The sequence below is a fragment of the Setaria viridis genome, chromosome 8 (assembly GCF_005286985.2).
Source record: "Setaria viridis chromosome 8, Setaria_viridis_v4.0, whole genome shotgun sequence".
Lineage (NCBI taxonomy): Eukaryota > Viridiplantae > Streptophyta > Magnoliopsida > Poales > Poaceae > Setaria > Setaria viridis.
In genome coordinates, this window is record NC_048270.2 from 30725289 (window position 1) to 30746696 (window position 21408).

Consider the following 21408-nt stretch of genomic DNA (forward strand, 5'->3'; position numbering starts at 1 on the left):
TCGGCGTGCGCCGCGTCGGGGCCGGGCTCCTTAGCGCTGCCGGTGGCGTTGCCGTCGTCGTTGGGGACCTCCTCGCCGCCCGCCGCAGGGCCATGCGCCACGTCGGATGCGGCGTCGGGGCCGGGCTCCCCAGCGCTGCCGGTGGCGTTGCCGTCGTCGTTGGGGACCTCCTCGCCGCCCGCCGCAGGGCCATGCGCCGCGCCGGGGCCCTCGTCGTCGCCGTCGTCAGCGCAGCCCGACGAAGCACGGCGAAGGAGCCGCCGCAGCCATGCTGCAGCGACCCACCGCAGGAACCGCTCCCCGCCGGCCTCCACCAAGTCGGCGATCCACTCCTGGATCCTCGCCAAGGGGCCCTGAAGCAGAGGCGGAGGGGGAGGCGGAGACCGCTGCCGAGCCCGCGCACCGTGGCCCTGCTTGCGGCGGCCACGCGCCATGGTGCCTTGGCGAGCGCGAGGGCGCGGGCGAGGAGAGCAGAGAGCTCCGGCGTGGGCTTCCTCGGGAAGATTGGTGGTTAGGAAGGAAGGCAAGCACGTGGGAGGAAGAGGGTTCTAGCTTCGGGGGAGGCGGGTGGGGGAACTATATATTTGAAGGGCTGCCAACCGACTTGACGACGCCGGCGTGGAATTGATTTGAGGGATTGTACAGAAGCATGTCACAAGTCGGCCCAACTAAGGTTGATAATCATGTTCCTCCTGGCCGTTGCCCGCTAAGCTGCGGTTTCCCCTGCCACCGCCTACTGTGCCGGCGGCGCAACGACGACTCACTGCACCGTCTTGCACACTCCGCTGATGCCGTCGTGGCCCCGCCCTTCCCGAAAAATCTCTCCGGCCATCACGCCCTTCATGCCGACACCACCCACCATCGGTCGCAGGCCACCCGCTTGAGTTGGGTTTAGGGATGGAAATGTGAAAATGGATAATCCGTATCCACTAAAACGACAAATATGGATATCCGTATTCGTATCCAAATTTAACGTGGTACTAAAATGAATATATCCGAATTCGTTTTTCTTAATTTTCTCTATCCGATTCCACATTCGAATTTAAAAATACCTGACAATATCCGTATCCGACCATATGAAACAATTAGTTATATCTATAACTAATGGTAAATTTATCATTAAAACTATTCAAAATTTATCTTTATAACTAATAGTTTATTATATTAATTTTATTATTACTAATATTGTACCCATTAAACTATTTAAAATTGATCTCTAATTTTTGTGACCAATGTCATTAAATTTAATAATAAATATATGTGCATATTAATTTTATTTTTAAATACTCTAGTTTATTTATCAATAAAAATATTTTTATACAATTTTTATTATTCATTGATAAATTTTTATATTTATTGAAATATATATTTATCCATATATTATTTTTTTCATAGATTGCACTATTTCAAATATTTATTAATTAATGTAATATTTTCATAAGCGATTTTTGTTTGCACTAGTTAGTTAGGTACTCATACTTTAGTGTCTACTTGTATAAAAGTTTTGTTATTTAAAACCATCAACAAATAAAATTGGCAAATGTTATCTTCAAACCGAGTAAATATCCTTTGGGTATCCGAATTCGAGACATTCATTTTGTATTCGTATTTGAAAACATCCGAATTCGTATTTATATTCGACTGAAAATGTGGTAAAAAGTGCTATCCGGATCCGATTCCATGCGATCCCTAGTTGGGTTACCATCTCGAGTTTGACACCAATGACTTTTCGGATTCAACGTAGAGTAACTTCTCTAGAAAAATAACTGGTGCATGTATATGGTAACATATTAATAAGTTCTCACGGAAAATTGGATGATGTGATTAATTGGATGATAAGCAAGGTCCTTCTCCTTGGTAATTGTGCCTTTATGAAATATGTCTATCAAAAGAGAATGGTGGGAGTAGTTCAAAGATCATTTCCACAAGACACGTAGTTCAAATGCGAAGGAATTCCAAAACATAGACACAAATATATTTAAGTTCTAAAAAACTGTATATTATTGCTTACATTATAAATAATTTTATTTCATGAATAAACATACTAAATATTGATTATATTAAATATTTATGCAACAATGACAAAGTTATCTATTTGTCACGTTAGACCATTCTTGGGAGGATGGAATTGACAATGAATATTGTGCTTTGGAAAGAACTCAAATTTAGGGAGACTATTACCTCAGTTTCTAATGTTTTTCGGGGATGTTATTAGGATGTATTTCAATTCCCAACTAATTTTTGACTCTGAGGAATATCTGACTTTTCTCTTCAATTTTTCATATGGCTTAGATGTGCAAATCTTACATATATGTTCTTTCATAATTTACATATCATTTTTACAACACATGTAGTTGATATGCAAAGTAATTCCAGGAAATAGGCAGAAACACATACACTTCTCATCTGAACTCCGAATCGGGTGTTCTATATATGCATTTTGATTGTCTCGATGAGAGATACGTAATGGTGAAGTCCAATTTGCAATTTGAGCAGTTTATCTAAACCGGTCTGATCAGTTTAGAGACCGGTTCGCTCAGATAAATTTTGGTCGTCAACAGGTAGCAAAAATATCAATTCCTTATGGGACGTAATATTGGCATTCCATTCATACGTTGTTCATTGGTGACTTTAAATGGCAGCCTTTATCTTTAGTCCTTTTTCTTCGCATTATGTACCTGATGCAATTAGTGTACAGTTGTAACATGCACTTGACTCCTGAGCACATAATTGGCATTAGAGCCTGCTATATATCATGTCTGTTGTTTTACTAGAAAGAAAACCTAGAAACTATTGGTTTAACTCATATTTACACAACATACTGCAATAGTTGGATTTAGTGTTAGATGACTTTATTTGTGAAATAAAACTGCAGTATGTGCTTAAAGCTGTTCAAAGTGGCTATATTCATTCTCCCAGGTTGAATCCTGCCCTTTTATTTTGGTAGTAACTTGTTTGCTTGCGCTTGTATTTATTTGTGCGAAAATGATTGTCATCTGTGGTAGCTTGAAAGGGAAGACAGCCTTTATCTTTAGGACTCTTTCTGCCTATTATGTAGCCTAACCTGATGCATGCAATGTGTAGGATCAACACGCATTTTTCTGAAGAGCATATTTTTGGCATTAGACCCTAGTCTCAAGTACGATGATACTTGTTGGAAAGAAAACCTAGAACTCTTTAGTTTAACTGTTATTTACACGACATGCTAATGCGGTGAAGTATACAGATCTTATAATCTTCTCATCCTAATGCGGCTTCACTGGGAAGAGACATTGTAGTTTGAGGAAGTTTGAGTTTATCTACAGTATAGTAACTGACAGTGTTTAGCGAAGGTGCATGTCAAACACTCTCTCTCTCTACACTGGTTTTGAGTTTAAACATGAGTAGATGATTTTGTCACGTATCTTACTATGTGTTGTTGCAATGAGGAAAATAGTGGGGACTATAGTATCCGTTGGGCTGTATTGCTCTTGGTTTATGTGCAAATTTGCTGCTTTCTTTAGACAAGCAAGAAATTTGGTATTTGTTGTTGGCACTACTCAAGGAAAGCTAAAATTGATGAGGGAGTTTGGTGGTTTCCTCCAACGGAAAGCTAAAATTGATGAATTTGATTGGTTTTCTCCAAAGTCCCATTGTTTAATTTGTCAGGCGAGCTCTCTATCTGCACTGATATGTATAGCCAGATTGAGTGTAATTTTTGCCTTTCAACCATTAGCTAGAACATATGCCATCATACCTGGAGGATGTGACAGCCCGAGTAATAGTTAGTTTTTTTTTTTTTACAAAATCTGCATGGAACGGGTATGCAGAATTGACCAAAGCACATGCAGGTTTAAGTCTGGATGATGGGCACTTCCAGGGTTCGATCCAGCAGGGGGCTTGGATCGAGGAAAGTGATAAGAGCACTCAAGCTCTAATAACCAATTGGTGGGATGGAAACATGGAAGCCAAGTGGCATGTGGTGTAATGAACCGGCCTTGGAAATGAATTTGCAGGGGTGGATCCTGTTGTTGCTCCTTTTAAATATTACTTTCGATTTGCAGGGGGCATGGTTTCTATAATGTAGTTTTTTTATTTCTTTTCTTATTATTTGCTGATAGCTGATCTACAAGCAGGTTGTTGGGCATCGAGGCATGACAACCAGTAATATATGAACGAGGCTAATTAGTTATTACAAATAGTTAATTAAAATTAAGGATACATTAGTTATTGTGAATAAAAAATTATTTCTCTTGTTTACTAGTGCCCCGTTATCACTGCCAACCCAAGCAGCTGATTCTAAAAACTGACACAGAAGAAACCATATCAAAATCATGGAAAATGGATCATTGACTGTCTCGGACCAATATCTAGCACCCGGCAATGGAGAGGAATGGATCGGAGTCCTTCGCATAGCTTGCCACTGAGTACAAGACCACAGGGTGATAAGGCTGTGTTAAATGAATGGTATACATGCATAGAATGGTTCACTTTGAATGGGATGAGCCAGCACAGGAAGATGGTACAAGCTAAGCAAGTACCATTTTTGTTTATCTGTAGTGTGATACATGCTTCTATTTGTTTGCTTGTATGGAATGATATGGGCTCATACAAGATCATGTTTGTTTGGATAGGGATGGATTAGCCTGTTATTAACCTAACTTGGTGAGCTTTATCTCATGTATTGCTTTATTGCGTATCTTTTTATAATAAGTCTATTTCTCCATATAATTTGTGAACATTATAAAATCTGAATGTGCAAGACATAATCTAGTATTTCAAATTTATTGATACATGGAAAAAAAATCAAATTCCTTATGCTGAATGAAACGAAGACAAATACCAGATAGGAGATCTCAAGTACTTATATGTCTATAAAATACCAGATTATTATCACCTCACTGTTCTTGGTACGTCACCAAACATATGTTTAGCTGGCATATAAGTGGTGTTTTGCTTACAATGACTTTCATGAAAAAGATCTAGTGATGGACCAAGCAGAACTCCATGTTTGGAATTGAAGAACCTAATTCAATAAAAGTGAAGGACCAAGCTGAACTAATCAATGATTGGAATAACTTAATTCAACAAAAGTAAAATGACACCTGTAGCATAGGGAAAGTGGCATAAAAAATATCATTGTGAAATATCTTGGGATATCTAATTGTGCGATGCCAAACTCATTCTCCTGAGATTCAGAACTAGCCACACAGGGGTTGGAGAGTTGGACCAAAGCTGAGGGGATACAATTTCCCTGTTCCTATTGTTTTTCAGGTCAAATTCTCCAATATCACGCCTATTATTCTTGAAACTCGTGACATTAAGAAAGTAATCATCAGTAAAGTAGGCATGATTTGGCTTCAGCTGTGGATATTCTTTGGCACAAAGGCAAAGTGATTGGTTACGCCCAATAAACAGCACGTTCTCACCCAAGGTACCTACTTCCACTACAAGCTTTTCCGATGTAAGGTCCACTTTATGTACTTTGATTCTGTTGGTCTTGTTGGGCCGCGGCGTAGACAGTTCTAAAATAGAGTCATAGTCTTTACCGTTAGATCTAGTAATTTGCAGCAGTTCACCAGATGGAGCTTGAACAATGTAAACCCTGTCTGATGCAGACCACTTCACCCGTTCCAGAACTATCTTCATTGTAACTGCTGGGGCACAAAGATCGAACGCATGGATTTCTCCTAATGCAGTGGTGGCATATAGCAGTCCACCCTGAAATTGGCAGTCTTCATAGCAAGTGTGTGGCGGCAACCACGTCCACTCATTGTCTCCTGCCCTTGCAAACGAAAGCTGACATTCTGGGTCGTGGATCAGCACCACGAAGTAGTCCCCGGTGGATGGATCTGAAGATAGAAAGGCCTTGTCGAACTTATCACGGAGCTTACTGAGATCAAGGATTGATGGCTTATCATAGAGCCACTCCTCTCCAGTGTACCACAAGTACTCATAGTTACAAAGGGTGCCAGCATCATCAAATATCGGCTCCACCTGCTCGATGGTTGTGACCGATGGCAGTGCGATCTGATCACCGGTGATGGGGTTGACAAGCTGCAGCTCAGATCTCTCGTCTGCGGTGATTATCCAGCCATAGGACGAACCAATGACCTCCCTAGTTCGGATAGGTGGGTCCGGGAGAGTCAATGTGTATGCCTTCTTCTCAGCGAGGCTGTATAGACCCATAGCCCTCTCACCGATGGATTCGGAAGTGTACAGGAGGCACGGTGTCCGCTGCAGCTTGCAATGTTCAGTAGCGCACAGGCTTGTGTAGGCGGCGCGCCACGAGGCACAGACTGATCCTGCACGTACAAGGTCAGGGGTCTCAAGGAGGGCAAAGATATCCATCAGGATATCCTGTGGCAGCCACGGCAGTTCACTGCCTGCAGTAGGTGCCACCACGGGTGATGGATGTAGAAACTCATCTAGCTGGAGTAATGTCTTCATCAGTGAACAGGTTGAGGAAGCAAATATCTTGGCAAGGGCCCGAAAGAGCAGATTGCACAGACAGCTAAGGTTCATCCTCTCGGCTCTGCTGGATATGTCCATCGAAGCAAATCAAAGCTGGATCTCTCGCCTTTGCAAGACCACGGATGATCGAGTTGCTCCCTACAACGGGAGACAAAAGACGCTTGGAATCTTTCGGAGTAGTACAAGGCACAAGGGCAGGCTCCTGGTTCCGTTCTTATACCCAGCAACCCCAGGATCCGAATTCGACTAGGTTAACGGAAGATCTGTGTTGTGGATGTGGAGATCAGACTTACCCCGTGCAAGATTCGGAGGTTCCGGAACATCCACACCGATTCCGGCTCCGATAATCCGATTCCGCAGACGGGTAACTCATCGGAGGCAGCGTAGGGCGCAGGCAGACGGGAAACGTACGGAACCCAACGAAGGGGAGGGCCTGCCGGTTGCTAGACTCGATGAAGGCGGAATTGAAGTCACAGGCGGCTGCAAGGGCATCGGTAAAAAAAAAAAAACTTCGTATGTTTTAATGGAAACTCAATTGCTTATTTTTTTTATTTTAGCGGGGACCGATAATTTTTCTGTTTATAATTGACAAATAAATAAATGAATCCAGAATCAATCAAGCTACCCTTCGTCTAGTCAAGTCTTATTATACATGGATGCAGGTGAGCTTAACACGAATATATTTAGGCTAGGGCTTGAAAGAGAATGAGGTGCATTTCACGGAAAATATCATGTGTACGAATCTCAAACAACAGAAGTTGTATAAGGAAAAAAACTACCGGAAGCTATATAGGTTTCCTAAGGTATAGATGGTCAGATGGGCCAGGCCCAACCAGCGGCCAGAGGCACGGCTCTAAAAAGCAAGCCACTAATTTACCACGACATGTAGTTCAAAGATCATTTCAACAAGACATGTAATTCAAATGAGAAGGAATTCCAAAACATATATACAAATATATTTAAATTCTAAAAATGTGTATATTATTGCCTACATTGTAAATAATTTTATTTCATGAATAAACATACTAAATGTTGATTATATTAAATATTTATGCAACAATGATAAAATTATCTATTTGTCACGTTAAACCTTTCTTGAGAGGATAGAGTTGACAATGAATATTGTGCTTTGAAAAGAACTTAAATTTAGGGAGACTATTACCTTAGTTTCTAATGTTTTTTGGGGATGTTATTCGGATGTATTTCGATTCCCAACTAAAATTTGACTCTGAGGATCATCTGACTTTTCTCTTCAATTTTTCATATGGCTTAGATGTGCAAATCTTACATATATGTTCTTTCATAATTTACATATCATATTTACAACACATGTAGTTGATATGCAAAGTAATTCCAGGAAATAGGCAGAAACACATACACTTCTCAATAAGGTATATCGGGTGTATGAGTTAAAACTGAACTCAACTCAACCTGGTCGCAGCCGTATCTCAACATCCTCCCCCCCACCTCACCTCACCACCACACTGCCTCGGGTTTGTCCTTCCCTAATATTCTATAGCCATCACACCTCAACCTCGGTCATCGGCTATTGCCTAGCGGCACCCCGCCACCTCTCCTCACCGCCAACAACCCACTTCTATCTCCTTAATCTCTATCCTATCCAAATAATCTCCGATCATCACACCCCTGCGCTTGACGCGGCTCACCACTAGTCATTAGTCACTTAGGCCGACGAGGCCCTACCACCTCTCCTTGCCACCCACAAATAGTGGTGGAACCATGAATTTTTTTTGGGGGGGGGGGGGAGGGGGCTGGCAAAACATGATTGACACCTCGTGCTACATTTGATGGAAAAAAAATATATCAAGATATGTTATACATGTGTCATTAAATTTTTTAATGCCCCGTTAGGGAGGACTTATTTCAGCTTGGGCTTCACCTATTTTTGCGCAAAATAAGGCACTATAGCATGAAGCTATTTTGTAAGCTGGTCCTAAAATGAACTACAAGCCGGGTGAAGATACTATTTTTTGCTTCACCGGCTTTAGCTTCAGTGGTGAAGCTGTTTTGGGAGAACCCCTCCCAAATGACCCCTAAAAGGTTCACAATTTTTAGATTCAGGGTTTCATGGAGGTAAGCATTATGGAAAACTGAAATTTTTATATTGCAGTCTCTTTCTTATTGTAATAGCATTCTGCAATCTTCTTAATTATAAAATAATGTTAAATGGCTTAATTCCTTAATTTTTTGATTAACCATCTTTCTTCTTAAAAGATTATAACATAAGTTTAGTTTGCCACATTACACTGGATTAAACACAAAATAGACATGGTGATTTGAGAAGACTTGCTATATATAATGGTCTATGTGTGATGCATATCACTATATCAGCATATGTGCACTCCCTGCCTGCCGAGACTGAAGTGCTCGACATGTATGTTGCCCGGCGCTAGGACCTTCCAATTCGTTCTCCATGGCCCTTAGCCTCGAGTCGATCATTCTGCTGAGGCACAGCTATTTGGCTACTTATTTCGATCTTTGTGCTCCAGAATTACTTGTTGGATGTTGAATAGCTAGCTAGTTAGGCATCACATGCATCAGTATGTTTTGTTGGGTATACTTGATCACTACTTTGAGTCCTCCTGATCTTTGAAAGTTTAAAGGATTGAGCTGAAGTGCAAAATTTGGGGTGTGTGTGTGTGTGTGGGGGGGGGGGGGGGGGGGGGGGGGCGGTCCGGGGGGCGGGGCGCTGTCCCGAGACTGCCTATTTCCGATCACTAACCACCCAAGTGAAAGCACCCCATTGCATCGCCACGCTGCTGATAGCACGTGTCAATCAGACTCCATTTAGGTACAATCGAGATAGATGCTTGAAGATTATTTTTTCAACACATTTAGTTGATAGGCAAAGGAATTTCAATAAAAAGGCAGAATATATTTAAATTCTAAAAGAGTGTATTACTTCCTATAAACTTAAATAATTTATTTCATGATCAAACATACTAATCAAGGTTATATTAAACTTTTATGCAAAAACGATAAAGTTATCAATTAGAGAGAAGAGAGTTGACTAAAAAAGCATGTGATTTAATAGGAACACCAATTAAAGAAAACCCTTACTGTAGTTAGATTTTCTTGATTAACTTTTTGGGGATTGTTATCATGATGTATTTTATTCCTATCTAAATTTAGATTTTTAAAAAAATTGAGTACTATTAAATTCCATAAACTAGAAAGTGACAGCTAAAACTAGAACATAAAGTATACAAGCATTTAAATTTTCCTTTCCAAATTTTCATGTGGCTAAAATGTACAAATGTACTCTCTCTCTCTCTCAGACACACACTCACTCACTCACTCACTCACACACACACACACACACACACACACACACACACACACACACACACACACACACACACATATATATATATATATATATATATATATATATATATATACGCTATTCGGTACCTAGGGTACAGAATAGTTTATTCCGTACCCGAGCCCCTCCCACGCGCACGTCTCTCGCCCGACCGAGCCACCCTGCGCGCCCACTCATGCAGCACTCCCCTCCGGCCCTTTCCTCGCGCGCACAGGTGGCCCACCCACTTTTCCAATTTCCTCGCGAGAGGAAGCTGGTGCCGCTGCATTTGCCCCCGCGCATCCAGATGGTGGAGGAGCTCCTCGACGCCCGCGCGCCGTGCGACGGGGGCGGCAGGGAGGCCCTCGGCTTCCGCACGGCCCCCGCGACGCCGTACGAGTCGTGCAACGCGTCGCCGGCCAACTCGTGCTATGTCAGCAGGGAGCTCAATGTCGAGGAGTACTTCCAGGAGTACGCGGCCGGCCTGGCGGATGCCACGGCGGCGGCGGCGGCCACCGGGTCGATGAGGTCATGGTCCAGGAAGCTCAGGTTCATGCAGCAGCTCAACCTCAGCCTCAAGCTCAAGGCATCTAAGGCATACCTCAAGACGATACTCGCTGCCAAGCAGGGGAGCCCCGAGGACATGAACGCTCTCGACGCGCGAGGGGAGCCCAGGAGCTCGCCCACGACGACCATGGCCATGGCCACCTCAGGGCATGGAGGAAGAACCCGTTCGGCAAGTAGTGACATGTAGATGCAAATTATTTGCGTCAATCTAGTGTGAAAGTAGTATTTTTTTTTATCCTGAAGGAATAACATGTGGTTGCAAATAGTAGTGTGCTAACAAAAAAAACCTATAGGAACCTAGATTCAATGTAGTAGCATCACAGATAATTATGCATTTGCACATAGGAACTTGGATTCAGCATCACGCTCCAAGACACAAGTACTACAATTGTACAACAATTATAGCACCTAGTGATCATTACAAGGAGTGAAAAGAGCCAGTAGGTCTTGTACATGCAATCATTGCACTGGAATACTGGACAGACTTTCCTGAGGAATGATAAACATTTGACCATGGATCACAGAGTTCTCGCTGTTGCAAGGCCAGAATGCCACACACAAAAATAATCTCTATAGAACTGAGCATGCAGGAGCCAATTTAAAGATCCTGAACCTACAATCTAGCCAACGATTGGCATACAACTTCATCATCTGAGAGCTTGTTATGTCTTCCATAGTGCAAACAGAAGTCAAGCATACTCTAATGCAATATTGGAGCTGCAGGCAGATAACGGTAGTATTTATGAACTGGTTGAGCTGTGGCGGCAGCCTAGGATTATTTGGTCACTATGTCCTGTGGCCACATCATCGCTTACTGCTCCATGTTCCACTGCACCCGCAGCCACACCTAATGGATCGGAGATGGTGAAAGTTCAATGTCATCTGCAGGTGAATATGAATTTGTTTCAAAAACACGTCATGGCTAATATTCAGAGCAGGCAAAAACATTCAGGCAGCCAAAAAACATATGTTTGTTGAATCCAAGTTCCTTTCGGATACATGTCAGCCACAATACTTTTTTAAATGTAAATCTAAGCTGTTAAAGAAATTGAACTTGGCTCAAGCTTGATTGTAATTTTAGGGCCAAGCTAAGAATGACATTAGAGGCTTGGTTGCTAAGGGACAAGGCTGCAGCCTGGCCAAAACCCAACGCACATGAAACTGAAGGTGGCTCAGCATCAACAACCCAACAAATGCAGAGGGCACAGCCTGGATATCAGAAGGCCACTTTTTTTTTTACCCTGGCCCAACCAAGAAACTTCTCAGGTCTAAGTAAAATACAGTGATCATATGTTTTTCAACACTTAGTTGAAGCTTACCGCCAGATAAAGTACCGATCGACAACCCACTTGAGCATGATGATTGTGAAACAGACAGTTAACAAATGCAATTGAACATCCTTAGGCATACAACATAGTAAAGCAGTATGACCTCTCTCTCTAGGCGTAGAAAACCACCCCATATTAAATTTTGGCGCCATCCTCTCTCATAAAGAAATGATACCAGTGGAGTCCTGTTTGATAAACATCTGTAAGGACTAAGAAATAATCTAGGTAGAACTGATCGACAAATGCAGAGTCATATTCTAGATACTTCAGTTCTTAAGAGAAACAGTTTTTGGCCGATATTGATACTAGCAACAACTTGCAACCTTTATTGGATCAGTCCCTATGCCTCTACGTTAAAGGAACAATCTCTGTTGCAACAGTTCCAAGGCTTCACAAAGAAGTCAAGAATACTTGCACTACTGATTTTGAGCCTTAGGGGCACAGTTTCAGCAGTAAGTTAGTAGGAGTAATTGTTACAAGAATTGCAATTCTCAAAGACCTGAAGCAGAAGGTTAAGTGAATCATGCCCATCTGAAACAGGAATTCAGTGAATCATGCCATAATGTCAGTTTGGAAACACTAGAATTTCAAGTTGCAGCAGGCCAATTTCCTCTTATAATTCACTCAGCCCCCCTCGTTTCACCCAAACTCACCAGGCTATGGAATTCCAGAAGAAAGAAAGAAACCTCTTTATTACCTGAATATTTCCGTTGCTGCCGGTTTGGACTCCGAGTACTCAATCGAACCAACTGCCACTGTAACTCTGTAAGGTCCTAGTAATCCTGCTTAATGTGGTAGAATTTTTAGTCTACTCCGGCTCACAAGTTTTTAGTCTGGTAGGGCAGTCAAAACAAAATGAATTAACACCAATATATCAGCTGCCATTTGATATGCATAAGCACTACGCGTCTAGGTTAACAGATAACACATTTTTCCATTTGCAATAAACAAAGGATAACACAAATAAAAGAACAAAAAACATACCCAGAGATCTGATGTTCAACCGAAGCGCCAGAATGCAAGCTCACTGAATGAATCCCAAGAGGCTTCAGGGGTTTGCATATCGATCGCACCTGCTCAAACGACACCAAATTAACTAAGTCATTCACATTTGATTCATTAAAAAGCTATACAGATAAATACACAGTAAGCATCAAAATGGCAGTACCAACCTGCGCGGCCTTCTCCTGGGATGGGACGAGGTACAGCAGGAAGGGGCAGGAGACGACCATCCCAAGCCTCTCCTTCCTGGCGACGATGTCGCAGGCAGTGGAGACGAGCCACGCTGTCTGCTCCATCGTGGCGCACGCGCCGCTGGTGTCGAGCACGTCGGACGGCGCCGGGGAGGAGCAGGACCTCCAGAGCTCCACGCCCCAGTCGCCGCCGCCGTGGATGTTGCTGCCGCCGCCGTCCTCGGGCGCCACCTCATCCCGGATGGCATTGAGGCAAACCACCAGGAACTTGGACGGGCGGTCGAAGTCGAGGGGCGGCGCAGGGTCGACGCGAGGGGCGCGAGGCGTCGATGCGGAGGAGGAGAGGGGCAGCGCGGGGTCGACGCGGAGGAGAGAGGCGGTGCGGGGTCGATGCGAGGGGCGGCGCGGCGTCGATGCGGAGGAGGAGAGGGGCGGCGCGGCAGCTGCGGGCGAGCGGTGGCGGAAACGGATGGGGAGAGATTGAGGCGGCTGCGGATGGGGAGCAGCGGCGATTGGATGCCGGACACGGAGTTGGCGGTGGAGGCGGCGGCGGCGGTTGGCAAGCGACGGCGGCAACGAATGGCGAGCGGCAGCATCCGCTAGCATGAGAAGTGGATGGACGGGAACTGAACACCACCCACGACGGAAGACCCACGTTCGGGAAAAAAGCTGGAAAAAAAACCCGGGAGAACCGTTTGAGAAAAAAACTGGTGGGAGGGGCGGGAGAAAAGGTGAGAGCCGGATCCGCGGGTGAGCTCGGGTACGGAATAGCCTATTCCGTACCCAGGGTATTACATAGTATAGTCCTATATATATATATATATCTATATATATGTATATATATATATATATATATATATATATTCATAACTAGCAATATATGCCCGTTGGTACGGGTGAAGACTATATGCGTATATTATCACACTGCAACATTAAACATGCTTTTGTAAAAGTTTGACATATTATACACTATTTATGCTATTTCTTATATAAATAAAAGAGTAAAGATCATAAGGGATTAAACATAACTAAACACTAAATTTCAGTGATATTACTCTAAGTAAGAGGACTATGGGTTAATTCCTATAAAAAAAGAGGACTGAGTGTTGCCAGCCCGATTTTTCTTTTATGTTGGCAGCTAGGTTTCTCTCTAGTTTCATGCGAAGAAGGCAAAGGATTCCCCCCGGTTGGAACGGGGTTTCTCTGTGATCTTGCACACGGAAGGTCGATTCTCCGGGTTTCATCTAGCCCATTAAGCGGCAGGGTCAGCTAGCACTGCCGTTGCCCTCTTCCATCCGCCCCCTCTATGCCGTCGGCGGCTCACTGCACAAGGAGCCCAGGAGAGCACGCTCGTCGGAACTAGCTCACTCCCGTACCAATGCCGTCTCGCCCTCCTTCCTCCGCGACCCCAGTGTGCCCCCGCTCCACCATCTTGATAGTTCACCTTCCTGTCACCTCGTCCTGTCTTCTCCAAACCACTGCCATCTCATTGTGCCCTCCTTCCACTACTGGAGAATTGACCTTTCATCCTGGTGTTTTTATCCCGGTAAACATTGGTGCCTTTAGTCCCAGGTCAAAAATGAGGCACCAAAAGCCCACCGCCTGTTGGGGGAGGGGGGGACGGCTTTAGTCCCAGTTATAAAGACCAACCGGATCTAAATTCCCCCTAGTCCCAGTTGTAACAGCTAAAAATATCGCAACGACGGGCGCCCACTTTTGTCCGGGACAAAAGGGGGAATCGTTTGTCCCGGTTGGAATTTCCAACAGGGACTAAACCTCCTCCCTATAAATCCAACCAGCCCGAAACTCTTTTTCCTTCCCCAGCACGAGCCACTCCACTAGAGACATCCTCCTCTCCATGGCGAGCAAGCAACCTTAGGGGAGGTGCTGCCCGAATTTTTTCCTCATTTCTGTGGGGATTTGACTCATCCAAAGTGTTGTGAAGGTTAGCTACTTCATCCTCCCTTCATTTATTGTTATTATACTTTGTTTTATGATTTAGAGAGGGAGAAAAATAAGTTTTTTAGAATGAGGGAGAATGGAGAGGATTTTTATTTATATATGTTTTCGAGCTAGAATTTGATGGATAGTTTGCTTGTTACATATTATTTCTATTAGTAAAAAGAACTTGATCAATATTAGGTATGGGAAAAAATAGAGTAAATGTGTGTTTAATATTTAGTCATTGCAATAAAATTAAAGTAAATAAATTGTAGGTGTAAGAAAATAGAATTTGGTCATTGCTACAATTTTTCATGTCACTATAATTTAACAATAATTGTATTTCTTTGACCAATAATTTATTTATCTCATGTTTAATGCAAGAACTAAATACTATAAATACACTTACTCTACTTTTTCCCCTTCCTAATATTGATCAAGGTATTAATGTAATACTAAACCCTATGTTCATTTTCTACGTAATACGATGCAGATGGACCGATAATGGATGTTCCACCTCCGTTCCTCCAATCTTAGAGAACAGTATCTGCACATGGCATAATGTACTTTTACTATTCTCTGCACATAACTCAATCTTTTCCGAAGTCTATGGGGAGTCATCTCCGCTCCTCCAGTGCCAGAAAATAATGGTAGAACATAAGAGCTTCGAATCCACAAACACGGGTTGAATATCATAAAAGAATCTTGAAATAGTATTCCAAATGCCTTTTGGAACCTAATTCTCACAATAGAAGTATGTTGGCCCAATATCCTCTTCAAGCAAAGATCTATTCACTGACCTTGACCTAGCAGCTTTTAGTTTGTTTTGGCTTGCCACCATGGGCCATGCTCAGTGAATAGATCTTTTGCCTGTACGAGCTATTGTGTGTGTGCCACCACACTTCTATTATGAGAATGTGGCACTTGCTCCAAAAGACATTTGAACAATTATTTCAAGATTCGTTTACGATATTAAGCCCGAGTATGTGGATTCGAGGATCTTCTGTTGTACCATTATTTTCTGGTACTGGATATGTGGAGGTGACTCTCGATAGACTTTGGAGAAGATTGAGTTAAGTGCACAGATGGATTGGAGGATGAACATTCTACTATGTTGTACCATTATTTTAGGATAATTGACTACGTGAAGTCTATCACGGAGTGTCTGTAATCTTTAGTGTACATGTATCTTTATTGTCTTATTATGAGTGTAATCTTCATATGTATCTTTATTGATTATTATGAATGTAGAATGGTGTAATTTTCATGTGAATTGTTTTTATCTTTATGAAGGTTGATTGGTGTAAATTATGAATATTGATCAAGTTCTTTATCTAATACGAAGACCTATGTCCATTTCTCACGTAATATTTATTTATCTAATTTTTTTAAGGACCACATATTATTATCACATTAACTCTATTTTTTCCCTACCTAATATTGATCAAGTTTTTTATCTAATACGAAAACCTATGTCTATTTCTCCTATAATACGATGCAGATGGACCGGCAATGGATGTATAACGTGGATAGACAGATCAAGGAGTTTGTTGATGGCTTGCATTATTTTCTCGAAGTGGCCAAAGCCAACAAGCTAGAGAACAGATTCATATGCTGTTCATGCTTCCAATGTAGTAACAAGAAGGACTACTCTTCCTAGAGGACTGTTCACAGCCACTTGTTTAGATACGGTTTCATACCTAACTATTTGATTTGGACCAAGCACGACGAAAGAGGGGCTATAATGGAAGACGACGAAGAAGAAGAGGATGATAACAACATTCCGGACTGGGTTGCAGGCCAAGCTTTTGCAGATACTACAATGGGCGAGGCTGATGAAGATGAGTTTGTAGAAGATGGCCCTATTGATGATCTTAGTCAGGTGCTATGGGATGCACACAGAGATTATGAAACTGAGAAGGAATCATAAAAGTTGCAGCGCATGATAGATGATCACAAAAATTTATTGTACCCAGATTGCAAGCAGGGGCATAAAAAACTGGGTACCACACTAGAATTTGTGCAATGGAAGGCACAAAATGGTGTGTCCGATAAGGTATTTTAGGGGATATTGAAACTTGTAAAGAATATTCTTCCCGAGAATAATGAATTGCCGTCCATAACATATGAAGCTAAACAGGTTGTTTGCCCTCTGGGATTGGAGGTTCAGAAGATACACGCATGCCCTAATGGTTGTATTCTCTATCGTGGTGATGAATATGGGAAATTGGATGCTTGTCCTGTGTGCGGCGCACTGCGATATAGGATCATGCGAGATGATCCTAGTGAAGTCGAGGGGCAGCAACCCAAGAAGAGAGTTCCCGCAAAGGTGATGTGGTATTTCCCTATAATACCACATTTGAAGCGTTTTTTAAGAAACAAGGTGAATGCTAAGTTGATGCGATGGTATAAGGAAGAACATAAGCAAGATGAGATGCTGAGACACCCCGCGGATGGGGCCTAGTGGAGATCAATAGGTAGAGCTTTCCCGAACTTTGAAAGTGATGCAAGGAACTTAAGGTTTGGTTTAAGTACTGATGGATTCAATCCATTTGGTGAGTTGAGTAGTGGTCATAGTACTTGGCTTGTGACCCTAGGTATGTTCAACGTTCCTCCTTGACTGTGCATGAAGTGGAAGTTCATTATGATGCCAGTGCTTATCAAGGCCCAAAATAACTCAGCAACAACATTGACGTGTACCTAAGACTGTTGGTTGATGAACTTCTACTGCTCTGGAAGGAAGAAGGTGGACGTGTGTGGGATGAGGATAAACAAGAGAGCTTTGACTTACGAGCATTGTTGTTTGTAACCATCAATGATTGGTCTAGGCTTAGTAACCTTTCAGGATAGACAAACAAGGGATATCGGGCCTGCACCCATTATTTAGACGACACAGAAAACATGTATTTGAAACACTATAGGAAGGTCATGTGTATATGGGCCATCGTCGATTTCTTCCTGCTAACCACCCGTTAAGAAAAGAAAGGGATGCATTTCAAAGGGGTACCATACCATCGTAAAAAACCTGCACACCATACTGGAAAGCGTGTCTTTGAGATGATAAAGGATGTAAGGGTAGTCTTTGGAAAGGATCTTGGTAGTGAACCTGTTTCAAATGACGATAATGGATGTGCACCCATGTGGAAGAAGAATTCTATATTTTGGGAGCTACCTTATTGGGAAATCCTAGAGGTCTGCAACGCAATAAACGTGATGCACCTGATGAAAAATATTTGCATGAACATGCTAGGATTCATAGGTTATTATGGGAACTCAAAAGATACATTGGAAGCATGACAGAACCTGAAATGTACGAAGCAATGAGATGACCTACATCCGTAAAAGAGAGATAGCGAACAGCACTACTTACGTCCTGCCAGTTACACTCTCAGCAAGGAAGAGAAGGATAGCATGTTTGAATGCATGAATAGTATTAAAGTTCTGTATGGGTACTCCTAGAATATAAAGGGAATAATAAATATGAAAGAAAAGAAGTTCAGAAATCTCAAGTCCCATGACTACCACATGTTGATGACCCAGTTGCTTCCAGTTGTACTGAGGGGTATTCTACCAGAGATTGTACGATTGACGCTCGTAAAGCTATGCGCTTTTCTCAATGCGATTTCGCATAAGGCAATCGATCCAACCAAGCGAGTAAAGCTACAGAACAATGTGGTACAATGTTTTGTCAGTTTTGAGTTGGTATTTCCACCATCCTTCTTCAATATTATGTCGCATCTCCTAGTTCACTTAGTCAAAGAGATTACTATTCTCAGTTCAGTATTTCTGCACAATATGTGGCCTTTTGAGAGGTTCATGTCAGTCCTAGAAAACTATGTTCATAATCGTGCCCGTCCAGAAGGAAGCATCGCCAAGGGATATGGAACAGAGGAGGTCATTGAGTTTTGTGTTGACTCAATTAATTTGATTGGGGTTCAACATCATGCCACGAGGGGAGGTTGCGGGGAATGGGGACCCTTCGAAGGAAATCAAGTTTTAGCAATGATACCAATTTGTTCCACAAAGCACACTTCACTGTTCAACAACAATCATCCTTTGTGGCTCCGTATATCGAGGAACACAAGCAGATTCTATTTTCCCAATACCCGACGAAATCCGATGCCTGGATTATACGTCATCACATGGATACTTTTACCTCTTGGTTGCGTCAACACCTTATGGGTAACTACGCGATTCACGAACAAATCGCTTGGTTAGCTGGGGGACCTTCTAGCACAATCGTGAAACTCGCTTGTTTAGGTCATGCACGAACACTCTAGGCAAAGTGGAAATTTATTACTGATTTTCTATACAAGTACACTGGATGCCAAACATTAGCAGAATGCTTATGTTCCGACAAATTAGTTCCACTGCTAATTTTGGTCAAACAACTCCTTTATGCTCATGTTAGTTCGTCTTTTGATTCCAGTACTTAGCTCTGTTCACTAAATTCACTGTTCCTATTCTCATGCTTGTTCATACCATGTCCGTAGGAGTGATACCTTGACTTTTATGATTTGTGAAATCTTCCTTTTCGTAATCATGGATGCCTTTGTATTTCAAAAGTAAAGGATGACGAAGTTTTCCATTGCTTATTTGAATCTTCTGTGTTATGCATCTATTCTGGTACTATAGTTTGCATATCTTGCTCTTGTAATGAATTTTGCTATAGTTCTTGCCAGTTTTTGGCATTCTCAAGAATAGATTTGTGAAATCTTCCTTTTTGTAATCATGCATGCCTTTGTACTTCAAAAGTAAAGGATGATGAAATTTTCCGTTGTTTATTTGAATCTTCTATGTTATGCATCTATTCTGGTACTATAGTTTGCATATCTTTCTCTTGCAATGAATTTTGCTATAGTTCTTGCTAGTGTTTGGCATTCTCAAGAATAAACAAATCATTAATGCCTTTCACAGGGTCAAGACTGTTTCATCTGCAAAAAAGGAGGTCATATGGCGAAAGACTGCCCTGATAAGCACAAGAGGAATGATCATCAATCCACTTTGTGTTTAAGATGCGGAGAAATAGGTCACGATATGTTTGGATGTACCAATGATTACCCAGCAGATGATATTAAGGTGAGTGTTTCTCTTGTTTTAGCTAATATGTTATCTTGCTATCATCGATTTTTTGTTTGTTGGTATTTGTTTTTCATGCTCTCCTCTCTAGTATTGGTCTAAAGAAAAATGCATATAGAAGAATGAAGTTTTAGGTAGTTTTTTTTTTCGTTTTTGAGTGCAAATCGTGTCTGGGCTAGGTGACTAGGCTCTAGGACTCATGATTCTATGAACTGGGTAAATTTTTTGCCGGGTCCTGCCTTTCAGTGGAAGGTGCCCTCTATGTAAAATCCCTGAATCTTGCATGTACAATTTTGCAAACCACTGGAAGGTGCCCTCTATGTAAAACTTAACTACTCATGCTGTGCAATAGTGTCCATGTGCAAGTTTAGATCCACGAAGCTCCTAATCATGAATTATCTAGAAGAGTTTTCCCCTTATTAATGACTGTTTCGGATCATGCAGCAAATAAGATGCTACATGTGTAATCAGAATGGTCATCTATGCTGTTTCGACTTCTCTGACAATAGCCCCAAACAAATTAGCTGTTACAATTGTGCCAAATCTGGTCATTCTGGTCTGGTAAGTTTTAATGCTTATAAGTTATTATTTGTGCTGTTTCCATATGTTGCTTTTCATGGCAGGTGATTAACATTGGGCCTTCTATTCTAGGGGTGTGCCAAGCAACGCAGGGAAACTAGTGCTGTCATAACTGCAACCCAATGCTACAAATGTGGCGAGGAAGGCCACTTCGCACGTGGCTGCACAAAGAATGCCAAGGTTGTTATAAGCATCTCACAAATTGTCTGCCAATTAGAGTGGGCCCGTTTGGTTCCCTTTGCTTATTTTTAAGCAAGTGTCACATCAATGTTTAGATACTAATTAGGAGTATTAAACGTAGACTATTTACAAAACTCATTACATAAGTGGAGGCTAAACAGCGAGACGAATCTATTAAGCCTAATTAATCCATCATTAGCAAATGTTTACTGTAGCAACACATTGTCAAATCATGAACTAATTAGGTTTAATAGATTCGTCTCGCCGTTTAGCCTCCACTTATGTAATCGGTTTTGTAAATAGTCTACGTTTAATACTCCTAATTAGTATCTAAACATTCGATGTGACGGGTGCTTAAATTTAAGCAAGGGAACCAAACCAGGCCTTAACTGTGTATTTATGCCGTTCTGTTTCTTTTTTTTTTCGAGTCCGATCGGTCGAAAGGCAAGTCATCATCGCACAGTCAGAGAAAGGAAAAATGGAAAAAAGATTCAAGTGCTAGATCGGCTCCTCATGATGCCCGTAAAACAAGTAAAAGGAAAACAAGTCATCATCGCACGTGGCTGTTGGTTCACTTGGCGTTGACTCTAAGCAAGCTCACTTGGCGTTGTGCTCCAGTTCATGCCTACTGCAAAGCAGCAAGAAAACAAACCTATGAACATCAGACAGTTGCACACACATTATCCATAACCATCACAACACAATTCACGACACATCTAGCACTCGATGGTGGTCAGCAGGCGCCGGTCTTGGACTCTTGGTG

General features: G+C 42.2%; 2 protein-coding genes and 1 non-coding gene across 3 annotated transcripts; 1 reads left to right on the forward strand and 2 right to left on the reverse strand.

Annotated features, from left to right (window-relative positions):
• Window positions 1-4919: 4919 nt before the first annotated feature.
• LOC117834483 (F-box protein KIB4-like) lies at window positions 4920-6531 on the reverse strand. The gene has a single exon (XM_034714048.2). The coding sequence runs from the start codon at window positions 6529-6531 to the stop codon at window positions 5140-5142; it is 1392 nt and encodes a 463-aa protein (XP_034569939.1). The 3' UTR covers window positions 4920-5139.
• Window positions 6532-10669: 4138 nt separating this feature from the next.
• On the reverse strand, window positions 10670-13472 carry LOC117833520 (uncharacterized). The gene is made up of 4 exons (XM_034713053.2): window positions 12846-13472; window positions 12658-12746; window positions 12371-12506; window positions 10670-11227 (listed from the first exon to the last, which is right to left on the reverse strand). The coding sequence occupies exons 1-3, from the start codon at window positions 13470-13472 to the stop codon at window positions 12482-12484; spliced, it is 741 nt and encodes a 246-aa protein (XP_034568944.1). The 3' UTR covers window positions 10670-11227; window positions 12371-12481.
• A 6226-nt stretch (window positions 13473-19698) lies between these two features.
• On the forward strand, window positions 19699-21206 carry LOC117834484 (uncharacterized). The gene is made up of 4 exons (XR_011898980.1): window positions 19699-19886; window positions 20331-20447; window positions 20538-20645; window positions 21074-21206. It is a non-coding gene; the product is annotated as an uncharacterized protein (transcript).
• The last annotated feature ends 202 nt before the right edge of the window (window positions 21207-21408 follow it).

Excerpts from the sequence above, each read along its gene's own strand:
- LOC117834483 (XM_034714048.2), bottom strand. The coding sequence starts at position 6,531 with ATGGACATATCCAGCAGAGCCGAGAGGATGAACCTTAGCTGTCTGTGC.
- LOC117833520 (XM_034713053.2), bottom strand. The coding sequence starts at position 13,472 with ATGCTAGCGGATGCTGCCGCTCGCCATTCGTTGCCGCCGTCGCTTGCC. Across the intron at positions 12,747-12,845 it reads CCCAGGAGAAGGCCGCGCAG|GTGCGATCGATATGCAAACC; the intron begins GTTGGTACTGCC and ends TCGTTTGAGCAG. Across the intron at positions 12,507-12,657 it reads GTTGAACATCAGATCTCTGG|ACTAAAAACTTGTGAGCCGG; the intron begins GTATGTTTTTTG and ends CTGCCCTACCAG.